This window comes from Apodemus sylvaticus, chromosome 16, assembly GCF_947179515.1.
Source record: "Apodemus sylvaticus chromosome 16, mApoSyl1.1, whole genome shotgun sequence".
Taxonomy (NCBI): Eukaryota; Metazoa; Chordata; class Mammalia; order Rodentia; family Muridae; genus Apodemus; species Apodemus sylvaticus.
The window spans coordinates 68,035,131-68,051,948 of record NC_067487.1 but is presented as its reverse complement, the minus strand read 5'-3'; the positions used below and the strand labels follow the sequence as shown (position 1 = coordinate 68,051,948).

The 16,818-nt window shown below is 35.5% G+C and overlaps 1 protein-coding gene across 4 annotated transcripts in view; it reads right to left on the bottom strand.

The window, feature by feature from the left end:
• Positions 1 to 1,817: 1,817 nt before the first annotated feature.
• The window catches only part of Tent2 (terminal nucleotidyltransferase 2), a 42,794-nt gene continuing 27,793 nt past the window's right edge, over positions 1,818 to 16,818 (bottom strand). For 3 of the 4 annotated variants that reach the window (XM_052159414.1, XM_052159413.1, XM_052159415.1), the window contains 5 exons: positions 14,813 to 14,856; positions 8,540 to 8,676; positions 5,826 to 5,917; positions 4,414 to 4,493; positions 1,818 to 3,214 (listed from right to left, as the gene is read on the bottom strand). In XM_052159414.1, the coding sequence (XP_052015374.1) occupies positions 3,140 to 3,214; positions 4,414 to 4,493; positions 5,826 to 5,917; positions 8,540 to 8,676; positions 14,813 to 14,856 (428 nt within the window). In that variant the 3' untranslated portion in view covers positions 1,818 to 3,139. Of the gene's footprint in view, positions 3,215 to 4,413; positions 4,494 to 5,825; positions 5,918 to 7,742; positions 7,894 to 8,539; positions 8,677 to 14,812; positions 14,857 to 16,818 lie in introns of those variants that run through there. The other variant, XM_052159416.1, reaches the window with a different exon arrangement.

Here is a 16,818-nt window from a genome sequence, read left to right as displayed (position 1 = left end):
CGCGCCTGTCCTGGCCGGAGTCGGAGCTGCCCACGCCTCGCCCGGTGTTCTCCGTCTGACTGCACTTTGCCAGGGCCCCCGCGGCTGCTTGGGTTCCCGGCGCGCGGGGCGGGGGCGCCCCAAGCCTTTAAATAGAAGGCGTCAAGAAAGTTTCGCCACGAACCAGGCTCAGCTTCCCCTGGTCCCCATCGCTTGCCAACTTCCCCGCCCATTTTGGCAGATCTCGGCGGCCTTGGTGGCCAGGGCCCAGAGCAGTGTTGAGCATCAAAACGAGCCACCAGCCCAGCCTTCCATCTAGTGACCTGGTGGTCCTCACACCTCGGGCTGAGCTACGGGATGCTTCATGCTGTACGAGGCAGCACACAGCCAGGGTCTGGTTTCCCCTCTTCCTGAGAAGATACCGTTATGGTGCCGGTTTCTAGACAGCTTAAGGGTGCACTGCTCTAGTACAGTGACAATGAAACCAAACCAGCAACACCCGAAGGGACTAAGATCTCACTGGATCAAGTAAAGCCAGTGCTTAACCTCTCAACCACTGCTCTAGGACTAAAGCCCAAGATCCTCCTAGAGATCAAATCCTGACTAATCCACTTTGAGAAATCAGGTATTTACACTGTATCAAATGAATTCTATCTGAAAGGCTCACTCACCTGTTCACTTATTCGAGATCACCACATTTCTCTGAAATCTGCAGGTTTGAACTCACTGATCCTCTCCAGGAACTCAAAGTAGTCTTTTGAATATGTGGACTGTTTCTCTTTATCACACCACCTAGTTCTTATAAGCAATTGAATGTTTCTGAAAAGGTCGAGAAAGTTGTTTCGGCTAGATCTCCAAACCTTTATTTTAATCATCGCAGATTCTACTTACAGTGGTTAAACGAGATGGGAAATAAGGGTATTATTCTCCAATTACATCAGCTTGTATGCTGGACATTGGGCCCGAGGACAAAGAGGTATAGATCTGCAGCCTCTTTTACCATTGATTTTGCCAAGACCCTATTTCAAACTAACTCAAAACTTAGAATTACTTACAGAATCCACACATTTAATATTAATAATATGTTAACAGCACATACAAACAAAAAATGCAGTAGTCACTTGAAATTGAAAAGAATTTAAGTCTCCATGTGGGGAAATAGCTCGATGGGTGGAACATTTGCCTAGCAGACACCAGCTGTGTTCAATCCCCTGCATTGAAAATAAATTAGGAAAAAAACCTGTCTAATATATTAACAGCCCACTTAGCTGATACCGCTGGACTGCCGAGGGTCTATGATCTTAAGTGCTGGCTCATTAACTCCGGGATGCAGATTTCTTAGCCTTTTGGTCTATTTGACACATATCTGCTGACTTGGAGAGCAGGGCCACTGAAAACAGAACACAGTGGCAATCGAGTCCACACCACAGCAAAGTCTGAGGCTTTATTAAATGCCATATGACGCAGAGCAGGAGACCCATCCCCAAGGGACTATGATGGACAAACATTACCTGGGGTCACACTCAACTGCCATACTCAACACACTCTGAAAAAGCACTGCACAATGTGGAATAAATCTTAGGGATATTTCCAAGAAAAAAAATATATAAAAAAATTTTACTGCATCAGTATTCTAAAAAACTGGCCCATATAGAAAGTTCTATTCCTAATTATGCCACAGAAATAATGTGGTTCACAGGCTAGCCACAGATGAACTTCATCCCAAGAACTCTGTGTATTAAACAATCAAACACAATTAGGTCCAGATCACTTAAGATAATTACAGCCTCAATCTTATTACAAAATCAACATTCACAGAAAAATAACACCTCAACAACTTCCAGATATAAACTTTATTCCATTTGACAGCATACAAAAATTTAAACATAAAAAGAAAAAAGAAAATATGCACCCTTTGTAAGTCAAACAAAGTGAAAGTTTTAGTTTTTTAATTGGTCTGCAAAAAATAGTTTGGTAGTACAAACTACCACTGTAGGCCTACAAGAAGCTTGCAATCTTTGAAAAAGTCAAAACTGCCTTCAAGATTATGTTTTATATTTAAATGTACAATACAGGTACTGATCAATTTACAAGTATTTACAGAAACTAAAAACAATCTTACTAAACAGCATAGCTTGTATCTGAACTACTACTTTCATGTGGAAAAGAAATACTAAAAAAGATTTTTGTATAAACATTAAACTTTTATTTATAACTTTATTGTCTTATCTAAAACACTTTGTAGTGGCTTACTGCCTAAAAATTCCAGTTTAGATTATAATCCACAGAAATCTGATTCTACAAATAGGATATAATCTTAACTTTGATGTTTCAGTTTTTTGCTGTTTCCTATCATGAGGAAAATAAAACCAGGAAAATGGAGGTGAAGCAACAGTGCACAGAGCACTGTGCTATCAGAAAGCATAAGAAACTCCATTTTTTCCAAAATATTTAAGTCAGAGACTTTCAAATAGTCCATAAACAAGTCACTAACTGTTGTTAGTGTTCCCATTACAACAGTGCAAAATGTATTGTTTCAACACAAAATCTAAAGCAACCTCCAGAGTCTATCAGAGCAAGGTGTGAGGTGCTAATCAACACACTAACAGACACACCTCAGACTGTCTGTCCCAGAGTCAAGTGAAGACTTAAGGCAATTGTCCAGTATTTCAAGACTCCACAGTGATTTCACTGAATGAAAGATTTCATTTGCTTCAAGTAACTGAATAACTGACTTGAATCTTGACTTGACTAGAACTGAGCTAGACTACTGTCTAGTTACACTAAGTACGTATTACTTAGATCCTTTGCAAAATTCCACATAGTTCTTCAGTATAAGCACGTGGTACAAGTACTTGAGAATATATCAAAACCTTATTATTAGTTCAGGTAATTTCTCAAAATATATTTTATGCTGAAAAGACATGCCATAATACTACTAATCATCAATGTAAACATTTTCAAAAATACATTTTTAAATCAAAGAGTTTATTAGGAAATGTCATAATAAAATATGCAATCTTTATATAAGTATGTCCTTTTAAAAATAAAACATGAAAACAAGAACATTAAAAATAAACCATGATGGAGGTAAACAAAATGAATTATGATATATCTGTTGTTCTTTATTTCTTGGAAAAATTTAAGAATTAGAGACCAGTTATCTTTTCAGGGTAGCAGCTCTCAAAGGTAGAACACTGTTCAGATCTCGCTTGTTTTTCAATCTCTGCCATGACTAGGAAAGGACAAAAAAAATCAATCTTAGAATATAAACTAAACACAGAAAAGACCAAATTCAAAGAATTAAAAGAATATTAGTAGTGTTTCTAAGAAGTTTAGATTATGTTTCTTATTTTTATTTCCCAAGGTAATTATTTCCCAGAAAAGAAACAATTATTTAATATTCTTCAATATTCTATTATTTTTTAAAATAGGCACACAGATACACAAACGCTATGTGACAATAACATTACTTACAGATTAAATTATTTCATCTAAAATAGCAAAGTAGTCAATTTGAATTTAAGAAGGAAATGACTTTGTTTTCTAGCTTTTATGATTGAAAACAGTATTTTTATGAAGGCCAGAGTAAATGTAAAGCTTTGTATTTACCCTGAAAAATAGTGAAAGAGTTCCCAAGGAAAGACTGCAATTCCCAAACACCAAAGCTCCAGGTCACAGCTTTGTGAATACTTTAGTTGTTGGAGTAACTAAAGTATTGGTTTTATAGCTGAGTGACCTTCAGGAAGCTCCCTCACTACAGGACAGACAGCAGGAAGGGAGGCAGCGTTGCACTCTGCCTGCCATAAGGCAAGGCCTAAGTTGAAGAGAACTCGCAACAATGCACTACTTGCCTTTTCACTACATCAAAGTCTGTGTGTGTCCAAACAATGGAAACAGTCTCTCTACTGTCCCCATCTTCTGATCTTTCCCTCCTACGAAGCCTCCACTTCTAGTTCTTACAGATGTGACTCTGTCAATGCATTCATTGCAAAGAGGTGCCTCATCAAGCAAAACTATGGATGAATATTATGGACACAAACACATGCATACATCTTTTAAACTTTCAAACATGCTTAAGGTAAAATGCCATGGTGGGAGCAGGAGAAAAGGTAACAGGCATGATTCACACATCAAATCTTTTCTCTGTAATAAATGCCCTGAGATTTAAAAATATCCAGATTCCGTTGATAGTCCATTATTCAATCATTTGCGAATTTAATATGCTCCCCATTAAAAATGTTGTTTCCACAAAAGTAAAACTCATAAAGGAAAAATAGAGTTAGCTCTCTCTGGAGGAAAATTCATCTAAATTCAAGTCATAAATTCTTTTTTCTGTCACATTGGTGATTTTTTTTTCATAGTTTTAGTCTTTTCATCTTAAAGCAAACTAGTCCACTAACATCTTTAGAGTCAACATGGTCTACTGTTTACCTTTAAAAATTGATCCTTGATCATATCAAACTTCTGCTTCTCATGCACAGCTCTGGCGGTATTAGTTCCATCAAAAGGTTCTGCGTCATGAAATGTATACGTGGAAAAATTAGCACAACAGGGTTAGTTTTTTAATGAATTGGGATCAAACATAGGGCCTCATATATGCTAGGCAAGTGTTCTACCATGAGTAATGAACAACAGTTTAAGAACATATTTAGATTAGGTCCAATGATAGGAAATTGCCAGTTTGTCATAGCCTTTGATTTATAAAAACAGCAAGTTCATATGGCTTAGTTTAGTATTTTTACTAGATGTGTAAGTACACACACACATACAAATCTGATCTATCGATGAGCGGTCTGATAAGACAGGTGGAATTCCTGTCAGAAGAATGACTAAATGAGCAGGACCATCTGCAGGAGAATCAAAAGTGACATAAAGACTCAAGGGATCCGTCCTAGGTGTTACAGGAGTAAGCTTAAATTTTATTTAAAAGCTGATCTTGTTCAGGAGGGGAAAAGTCAGGAACCTTTGAGTAGAGCAGTGTTTCTCAGCCTTCCTAATGCTGTAACTTTAATTCAGTTCCTCATGCTGTGGAGACTTCCAACCATCAAATTTTTTTTATCACTTTTATGTAGATTTATTTCATTATAATGTAAGTTTATTTACATTACTGTAGAATCATGATGTAAATGTCTGTTTCCTGAGGGTCTAAAGCATCCCCAAAGGGGTTGCAATAGCCAAGTCCAGATTAAAGCATTCTTGATTGGCCTGGTATGGTAGTGCACGCCTTTAATCCCAACACTCAGGAGGCAGAGACAGGTAGATCTCTGAGTCCAAGGCCAGCTTGGTAAACAAAGTTCAGCCAGAGCTATATTGAGAAATCCTGTATTATGACGAAGATGATGATAATTGTTATATTATTACAAATATTCTCAACCTAATGTTTACTATAAATGTTGATATTTTTATTCTTTTTCACCTCAAGATTGAAAAGAATCTTCAACTTTTATTCATGAAAGCAATTTTACGGTTTTTATCAGGAGCACAAGTAGTGCTGGAGATACAAATCAGGGCCCAGCACGCTGAGGGGAATCTGGGGATTAGTTTCTCACCGAGTCAAAGAAAATGTATTAAGAACATATTCAACTACATCTAAACTCATTTTAGAAAATAGAATTATTTTCAGATTATCTTTAAAGTTAAATCAACTTCGTAATATGTATCACAGATTATACAGTTTCAATAGATTCAGTATGAAGAAGGCATGAACTGCTCAAGTCTTACCAACTACAATGTTCACATTCACATTTAGCATTTCTCACAAGTAAGGAACTTTACAGAAATAAAGGTTGGACTCAGTAGTTCCAGGTGGTAAAGGTAACTAGACAGTGGTCAGGGGAGCCTACCTTCAACACAGATGTATTTATTTCTCCATTCCATATCATCAGGCCTTGGGATGGCTTTGGCTTCACGAACTGAAATCATCTGAGTGTTCCAGCTGACGGGAGAAGACAAAGAATCAGCTGCTTTCTGAATGTTTCCTGTATTCATCAGCTGAAGCTGACCTGGCTGCTGACAGAACACCAGCCTGGCCTCCTCCACCCTCAGCCCCCATTCTCCATGTATGTCACTATGTGTGATGTGATTCTGCATACTCTTCCAAGGAGAGTTTAAGTTCCAGAATACGAGATATTTCTTTCACTGTTCTACTAGTTTCTCAGTATACTCTAGATACTGTATACACTTTCCGTAAGAAAGAAAACAGTACAAAGATGATTCTTTAATGTTCTTTAAAATTTAAGTAATAAGTAAAACACAAACACTGCCTACTGCTAATGCTGCAATAAAAATGTTTTAGTTATGTGTAGTTATGAGGTAATCTTATGGAATTTTATTTTTCTAGTAACATTGCTTAATTTTCTTTAGGTACACTTTACAGGATTTTTCAATAAAAATTTGAAAGTAGCTAGCAGAAGTAAGGAAGAAAACAAAATTAATGTTTTTTGTGTGTGTGTGTTTTTATATAAGAAGCAGCATTAGTTAACTAAGGCAGGATGTCATGTAGCCCAGGCTGACCCTGAATTTTATACCCAAGAGGACCCTGAACTTCTGGTCCTCCTGCCTCAACTTCACAAATGCCAGTTTATGCAGTGCTGGAAACACGCTCATAAACAGAGCTTCCTAACCATAGCCACGTAGTTTACTAACTGAGCTATACCCACATCCCTAAGAGTAAGATGTTCTGAGTGAAACAATTTTGTCTACACTGATCCTCCATCTTCCACCCCTTAAGTGCTGGTTTATGGTTTATGCAGGGCAAGAAATAGTACCTACACTTCATGACCCTAAGCAAGCAGTTTACCACTGTATACCACATATTCAATAGAAAATATTCTGAGTGGAAGTTTCATCTATATATTTTAATATAAACCATATCCATTCTACAGTAGCTACTAATTTTACATGTTTTTAAAGATTATAAACATTTACTTTTATTTCTAAGTTACTATAATAAAAGCATTTTTCATTTTTCCAAGGAACAGTCCAACATATATGAGCACTCAGCTGGTTTACAAAAAAATAAAATAAAAATAAATTTGAGAATGAGGTGAAATACTGTCAACTGTATTTACTTTTGTCTATCAACAAGATGAGAAAGACCATGGCTTGGGACCCACCAACACTCAACCAACTCCTGCTCCATGTATCAGGAAATCTCTAAAAACATAATCATGGGTCACGTATGGAAGGTTTCTAGAAGAAAGATTTTCATTTTTAAATATGTAAGAAATAATTTGTTTTTTGTGAAGTTCGATCATTAGGAAGCATCCTCTAAGCATGGTTTGTTATGTCTTTAATCAAGAGCTGTTCAGAACATAGGGTGGTGACATGTCCCTAGAACCCTAGAACTCAGAAGGCAGAAGCAGTGAGACTGAAAGTTCAAAGCCAGCCAGATAGTGAGACCAAAGACTGAGGACCAGTAATCGTGAGTACTATTGCCTGGCATGAGCAAGACCTTGGGTTTGAACCGCCAGGGAGTGCATATGGGGAAGGCAACTAGTGTTGAGCATTAAGGTACACATCTATAAAACTATATATATGTGTGTGTGTTTATGTATATATATGTGTGTGTGTGTGTGTGTATATATATATATATATATATATATATATATATATACATACATATATCTTGTGAGTTGTCTAGCGAAGATATTCTAACAGTGATTGTTGCTTACAGTTCCAAACAGAAAAAGAACTTTGTTCCATAACTACAATGTTTCCAAGATTTTCTATTTAAAAAAAAAAATTAGAAATGACTTTCCATTTATTTATTTATTTATTTATTTATTTATTTATTTATTTATTTTACATGAATACATTATAGTTGTCTTCAGACACACCAGAAGAGGGCATCAGATCACACTGCAGATAGTTGTGAGCCACCATGTGGTTGCTGGGAATTGAACTCAGGACCTGTGGAAGAGCAGCCAGTGCTCTTAACCGAGTCATCTCTCCAGTCTGATGCAGTGAGAAAAATCACCACATACTGAACAAGACACTGTTACAATGTTACATTTGCATCACTTTATATTATACTATTCAAGATCTTTGTTGTTGTTGTTGTTGTTTTTGAGGGGAGGTAGAGGTCTTACAAAACCCAGCCTAGACTCAATTTTGCTATGTAGTCAGGACATCCTTGAAATGCTCAATCTCCAGCCTCCACCTATTGGGAATACATGCCTATCCCACAATACCTGATACTAGAAGCTGCAGCCCAGACTGTCCTCAAACTTATGATGCCCCTGCCTCATCCTTTCTAGCATATTACCTTGCAGTACCACAACCAATGGTAACTTTTACTAACTCATCTTTATTAGCTTTTATTTTGTTTTAAGAGACTATATTGCTAGCCGGGCAGTGGTGGTGCACGCCTGTAATCCCAGCACTCTGGGAGGCAGAGGCAGGTGGATTTCTGAAATCAAGGTCAGCCTGGTCTACAGAGTGAGTTCCAGGACAGCCAGGGCTACACAGAGAAACCCTGTCTCGAAAAAACCAAATCCAAAAAACCCAAAAATAACATAAAATAAAGGAACAAGCACAATTTATAAGTTTTACTTACTCAAATTCTGTAGCATAGTATTTAAGAAAGCCCAGTAGGAGTTCCCCAAGACTCGATTCGTTCTTTGAGAGGTAAGGAGGAACATTACATGGGGCGTGATGAACAAGGTGCAGCTGCACAGAAGTACTAAAAGATTCCTGTTGGAAAAAAGGGAAACACACAAAGCCATTTAAAATATACACTCAGAACGTTACCCAGCGTATCTAAGATCTCTGAAGACAGCACAGTTCTTTGTACTGGCAATTTAGAAATTTTTCTAATTTTTTTTTCACTAAAGATCTCATCAGTACTTGGAGTAGGGTAGAAAGTATATGAAAACATAGTATTTGGCTTGAGTATATCATTGTGGTAGCAAAAGATTTCAAACATGAGACAAATTTTATTATACATACCATGATTCTCCTTAATGACCTACATTCATAAATATAATCCCCTTAATTGTTTTTATGGTGAAGGGCTGTACTTTATGTATGAAGGGGATATCAAGCACAAAGCAACAGCTTTTGCCAACTGCCACTTAACATTCTTCTCAAAGGTCACAAAAGTATATGTATATGAGTAACTATTCAGTATATGAATAATTCTGCATTGGTTTTTGTGGTTTTTTGGTTTTTTTTTTTTTTTTGAGCCTTTCAAAGCTGTCTGATTTTGCTGTTGTATTTTAAGGAAAATAGAAAGATGGATGCTCCATGTGCTAAGCTTCATCGACTTGAAAAGACGATGAAGGGGAAGGAGACAGAATATATACAAACAACAAAGGTCCACCAAACTTTTACCATAGTGATCCACGAAGCAGTTCTTAGTATGTGGGGTCTAGGTCTAAATAAGACATTTATTAGAAAAAATATGAATGGGTACTTTCTTTTTTTTTTTTTTTTTTTGGTTTTTTTGGATTTGGTTCTTTCGAGACAGGGTTCTCTGTGTAGCCCTGGCTGTCCTAGAACTCACTCTGTAGATCAGGCTGGCCTCGAACTCAGAAATCCGACTGCCTCTGCCTCCCAGAGTGCTAGGATTACAGGCGTGCGCCAGTACCGCCCAGCGAATGGGTACTTTCTGATCTAAAATTTATCTTTCCTCTTTCAGCAAGTTTGGATCTGAAATATACTAAATGAACAGGGTGATTTTAAAGTAATATATATTCACCAAGTCTTTTTAACTTCAGGCCCATGCTGGCCTCAGGCTTAGTCTGTACCAGAGGATGACCTTGAACTTCCAATCCTCCAGTCCTTCTGTCCCAAGGAGGAGATCACAAGCATGCACTACTACACCCACTTTTAAAAGGTGGGGTTGGGGAGGTGGGTCGGAATTAGGGCCTTGTACATAGTAGGAAGTCATCCTTGCAAATCACATTCCCAATCCCCCAAAGACAATCTAAGGTAATTTTCACAGTGCCATTAAAAATATAAAAAGTTTTTTCTTCCCTTATTGCTGTTCTATTTGAAATGTATTTTAAAAGGGAGCTGGAAAAGGATTACAGCAGAATAACATTCTTAATTCTGAAATATATCCACCTTAGGTACCATTTCAATTGGTGACAGCTAAATAATTACAAGGTTAAAAACCAAAAAAAAAAAAAAAAAAAAACCCAAAGAAAAGGTTTTGCCTAAATATATAAGTGGACAATGTACCACTGACTGCAATCCTCAGGGTGAGGAGGGATCAATAAAAACAAAGGAACAAAAATTAAAATGTTCCCTTGTGTTATTATCTGTAATTCCATCACTAATACTTATTAATTAAGGCCCCCCTTCCCAAAAGTACACAGTAAAAAAAAAAAAAACAAACAAACAAACAAACAAACAAAACCACAGAGAATCACTCTGACAAGGCAAGCTGCACAGCAGAGGAAGCTGTCTTGAGTCATTCTGCTCCTGTGAGGAGCCCCTCACTCACCCTCCATGTAAACCCTTTGCACTTCAGTGGTATATGGATCTGGGTCTGTTGTGAGCTCCCTATCAGGGTTAGTTAGTAGATGTATATGTGTTGTATCTAAGAAAGTTTGTCACATAACAATGAGTGATTTCTTTTCTTTCCCTAGGAAAAAAAAACTGTATTCCAGTCACAACTGCAACGCCAGTAGACGTTTAGTTTTACATTTCTAACAGTAGAGAGAGATACATCACTCAACTCAGGCTCTTAACTGATAGAAATGTGGACAGAAAAGCAGCTCTACTTTACAACAGAGCCTTAAGGAGAAAAAATGCATTGTCCCTATCACACTTTTATGGGTGGAGACAATGCATTTGTCTCCTTTTGATTTATTACCTATTAAACTGATCATCAACTATTAAGTTTAAAATTAAGGAGATATGAGACTTATTCTTCTAAAATACTGAATGACCTGAAACAACAATTTGGCTAGTCTACTTCTATTGTTCCTTTTGGTATGACTTTATACAAGAGTTATGTCATGCTGTCAGAAAAAACTTAAGAAAGTAAGTACACACACACACACACACACACACACACACAGAAAGTTAAAATAAATACCCCATCATACCTAAAAAAAAAAAGCCACAAAGAAACAGGAATTTATGGGCAGAAATCCTCAGTTTGGGGTAAATATTCATATATGGAAAGATTCTCTGGATTAAGAAAAATATAAACGATTCTAACTGCTAAGCAGGTAAAGAACTTAAGACTAATGTGTCGGGAGCATAAGAATAAGAACTACATAATCAAAGGGAAGAGAAGCCTTAAAGTACAGTCTAGAATCAGTGGGAAAGCAATTTAACCAAATGCAGTCTCTGTTAACGGATTTTCCAAATTAACACTTAATGGAAGGTTTTCCTCATTACAGTTTTAAAATATTCTTACTTTGAATAAAAAAAAGTATAATGACCTTCTAATGTGTGAGAGTATTTTCCAAATAATATATATAAATGTTGATTTTTTTTTGGATAATATAGTTTGCCATTTCTCTTTCATCAATGCCAGCTTAAAAAATATTTAAGATGAACCCTGAGAAATATCTGATAGTCCTTTTGTAATTGCCTATCAATACCCTGAGCCACAAAAACACTTTGAGCCACTACATCATCTGAACAAAGCACTTTGTCACGACGCTTAGGCTGCTCCTTCTGAGGTAGGAACAGTTGACAACCCTCTTCTAATACAGCTTGTGGAGGTGATGCTCTTTATATCTCTTATGCTTTTTCTGTCACACTCAGTATCACAAGTGAACTGAAATGTATCAATTTTCAGGATTATTTTACCTCAGGGACTACGGCAATAACTAGACATAATTTCAGTCCTCAAAGCCAAGCAAGAGGCTGCCCTTGGTAGCACAGGCTACAAGGTCAAGGCAAACCTGGACCTGTAAGAGGTGCTGTCAAAGGTAAAAACTACACAAAAAAAAGGGAAAATATTTAATTGTAATCTTTGAAAAATAGAAAAAAAAATCTCATAAGTCATTTGTAAGAATTTGCCATATTCTTTTTTTTTAAAGTTCATATAGGAATATAAGTCTTATACAAATAAAGTAAAATGCAATATACAAGTACAATTATATTAGTGAATGCTACAGTAATCTTTCCCTAGGAAACACAGTATTGGGGAAATACCAGTTTCTGGATCACCCATTTGCAACTGTATGATTTGACCAATAATGAAAGCCCTTTTGTAGCACTAAAATAGGCATCAACATTACAAGGTTGTTTGTTTGGGAGTAACTAAATTTCATACAAAACTTGACATTTTTAGTAGTTAGAAAAGTGATGGTTATTATTAGTGAGAAACAATATAATTTGCTTGTTCTATCAGATAGACCACTGAAAAAGTGTTCTGCTGAACAGTAAACAGATTTCATATAAAATAAATCCTACATAAGATGGGGTAGTAAGTTCTTATGAACATAAACATTAATCGTATATCAAATATAACAGTGTAGTTTAAACAGTAAAGACGGCAACTAACCCCACCTGAAAGCAAATTAAAGCATTCTCAATCTAGGGCATTCTACAATTAGTTTTTGATATTGGTGGTAGTTTTTCTTTTGTTTTAATCTGGCCCAACTTCTTTCTCTTGCCTCTGCATGCCTATCTCCAACATACTAGGGCTACCTATGTGTTCCTTCCCTACCAAGTACACTTAGTATCATGTAAAGCTGTGAGACTAAGTTAATATTATTTTAGCTATATACATTGTATGACTCATTATAGTCATACAAATAGGATCCTTAGCAAAAGAAAGATGGAGAATATAGAAGCACAAGTGGATGTAAATAGAAATCAGGACTGTTATGAGGGAAAATTAAAAAAATTAGAAAAATGAAACAAATAAGTAAAAACTAGGGTGCTTACTAGTAAAACTTAGCATGTTTACTGCCTCTTCCACCCCCAAGCACAGTATATTAAAGTGATATTTCTCTATTGTATTAGTACAAAGGATTTCACATAGAACAGGATTTCAAGTGAGATTTTCACAGATGTACTTTCAATGCACAGTAAGATTGTTTTTGCTTCTTGAGGCAGATCTTATAGTATAGCTCAGGCTAATCTCAAAGTCACAATCCTCCTGGCTCAGTCTCCAAGTACTGGGTCACAGGTGTGTGCCACCACATCAGCTAAGGGCCTTTTAGAGTTAAGTACTGGATACTTTGTATGATGAAATACATCACTCTTTTTACATCAAATACTGGACCTTAAGGAAAAATAAAGCTGAAACAATAAAATGAACACATAAATAATATTTCAGATCATTCAGTATGAGCTAAAGTATAAAGTATTTGTGGAAGGAGGAAGACATTTAAGAATAACAAAGAAGCCACTTCCCAAGCAGTGTCACTGTTAAGCTGGTTTACCTGTCTTGCTATTAGGACATTTCATTTTGAAGGATGCTTGTGGCTAACTGTTCAGATCTGGTGCTGACTGCTGTTCTTAGCCATCACAAAACATTAAATTCATGTAATTGGAGCTTCCTGCTGTTCCCCAGAAATGGTGGGAATGCTCAGATTTGTATATTCCCTAAAGTATATTAAAATAAAAAGAAACTATTGCTACTATTTAAAAGAGAATGACAAAGTTAAGTAAGCTACTTTTTGTTCTACACTTGTTATATTTATTTTTCCTATTTAAGAGCATAAAGACTGATTCCTAACTATATTAGAAGCCCACTAGAATAATTCTTCACTAGGAGAAGTTTGTTCTAAAAAACAAAACAGCCAGATGCCAGAGGTTCTTATCATAGTCTGTTCTAGTAGATGACCCACAGGACCTGGGAGACCGACCCCACCCCACCACAGTACCTAGGGAACCTCTATTAGGCAGCATCCCACGTGTGCAGTGCGGCAACTGCTATTCAAATACAAGGATCATCACGTTGCCTGAGTTACCACAGGCTCAATTGTACTGAGCTGCACGCCAAGAATACTTACTTTATGCACAACAAGAATGTGCTGGAATACCAAGCATACACGCTGCACAGATATTCACCTTTGTAATATGCCCATCAAGTATTTTTTTAAAAAATCTTTTATGCATGAAATGTATAACATAACATAAATGAGACAGGCCAACATTATATGGTTTCACAAGTTTTAGAATGTTGGCCATTCTAGTGAAGCAGCTAAACAATGATTTTTAAAATAAATCATGAGCTATGATGACACAGATTAAAGAAAAATTATCAAGAAAAAACATGAGAACATTGAAAAACCATCAAAATGCCTATAAATTATGACTATGTATCTGGATTTCTCTCAACTGAAATAATATATACTAAATTTTTGCTAGGGTGGCATGTCAACTTTCTATTAATATCAGAATTCTTACTATTATATAAACAAGATAGTATGCTACTGCTATTTTTTCTGCACTGTTATTAAAATGATGTGAATGTGAAAAGATTATCCAATTGTTAACTTAATTTTTCCCTTTTTTCAAAATATAAATACACTAAAATGAAATTTTTCTGAAGTACTAAACACAAATGCTGCAAAATTATATAAAACAGTATGAAGAAAATTAGGATAAGGTCAAATGAGCCCTAACCAACTGAGTATGTGATTCATATTAGTGATAACCATGCATATCATGCAAGAGAAATTCAAACAACGTAACTGACCAGATTATGTACCAAGAACCAAAAAGTATCAGAATATTCTTAAAAAGTGAACGAAATATTTAAATGTTCTCAAAGTTAATACTTCAGTCTATATAGAAAGTGCTATTATGTATTTAGCTTTATACTTTTTATATTCACATTAGTACTGCATATAATAATTCCATACATATTGACAATATATATTATAATAAATTCATAAGAAACACTTACTGGGTAAATTTTTTGGAGGGATGGAAGGATGGGTTCAGGTAGGGCTATAAAAAGAAAAAGTTTAAAGCTTCTGTGATTCACATGATTCATATTACAATGCAAACTTGTCAGCTTCACCCCAGGTAGAGACCTCAAGGGTTGACATGAAAATTCAAGATTTCATGTATCTCATGGAATCTAGCTCCTACATTTTCAGTTCATATGAAGTGTCAACTTAAGATTGCTAGTGAACTCTGTACATCCATATATATAAATTAATGTCTCTTCAGGGTTTCAGAGTAGAGTCCACACAAGTCATTCAATTAATTATCAAACACAAAATAGGCAAGACAGAATTCTACAGATTCTGAACGGACATTAACATGAACATGACTATCAAAACATGTAATTGTAAGAGTTCGGTGCTCCTAAACCATCATTTCAATGTTCCTGTATCATTAGAGAATATTGTTATCATTACTGTCCCTTTATTATTTAATTTCTATTAATGAGCAATACTAAAGTTATAAGAAAATTGAGCTATTTAAAAATCAAAACCAAAGTCACATTCAGATACAGAATAACATTGTTTAAAGAACATCTTAGTAAAGATCAGAAATTTAAATCACAAAATTTGTACAGCCATCCTAGAAACATAAATAAAATATATCACACGAAACTCATTAACCTATTTATTGCCCTTGTTTAAACGTTTTTCTTTCTTTCTTTTAGGCAAGATCTCATATAAACCAGGTTGGCCTCAAACTCACTACTTAGGTGAGAATGACCTTGAATTTTGGGCCTTTAGGCCTCCACCTCCCAAGTGCAAGAATCACAGAAATGCAACACCACACATCTGTTCTGGAGTGCTAGGAATAAAACCTACAGTTTCACATATGCTAGTAAAGTTCTTACCAACAGAACTACATCTCCACAACTCAATTATTTTTGAGCAAACCCAATCTTATTAAATGTATAAAAAAAAATCTCATATCATTATAAATCTGATATAAAAGACAAGAATACCTGTTATTCACAAAATATGAGGAGTATGACAAAATACAAGTGCTTTAATTCTAACATATCTTTTGTATTAGAGGCCAAATACAGCAGCATATGATAAAGTTTATACTTAAGAAAAAGGACCACATTATATATCATTGAAGCTTAGTAACAAAGAATGCCCAATACTTGGCTACCTAGCCAAAAAAAAAAAAAAAAGTAAGTGATCTACATTTACAGACATGTAATTAAGCATTATGACCAACTTATATGGCCTCCAGCTGTCATTTCTAACATGTATAGTAGTACAGAGTACATTTACATTTCTCTTTTATATACTTCAATCCTAATTTGAAAATTGCACTAACAATTTTGCAGTATGAACATGTGCAATTATGAATAAGACTACTCTAAAGAGAAGAGAAATATTTGTCTACTTACCAAAATCACCCTCACAATTAGTGTTAAATACATTCAGTCATATATACTTTCTCCAGAGGTATTCAGACATTTACCATTCTACAAGACCTTCCATGTAAAATCAGACCCAGACTCTTTTCTGAATGTCTTTATATTTTTACAAAATTTTTACAAAAATTTTTAGTGGTTTCCTAATAAATTTCACAATATAGAAGTAACATTGTGAATCTCTTACCAGCAATTAGTTTTCTTAAAATTAAATAATTTACTTATAAGTAAAAATTAAAATTTAATTCCATTAAATACTTTATAAATTAAAACTATTATAAGACAAAATTTTTAAAGAAAATCACAGAATTTTTATCACATTCTAGAATCATTATTTGGAGTAACAAGGGAGAAAAATACCAATAATTGGGCTTAGATTAATTCAAAGAACCTTTAAAAACTAAGGAATTTAGAAGGTTTTTGGAGCATAGATATGGCGGCTGGAGAGAGAATGGTCTCCATAGACTTTTTTGCTTGCTTACCTCCCAGTTGTTGGAACTGTTTGGGAAGGACTAGGAGGTGTGCCCTGTTATAGGCGTGTCACAGGGGTGTCTGGC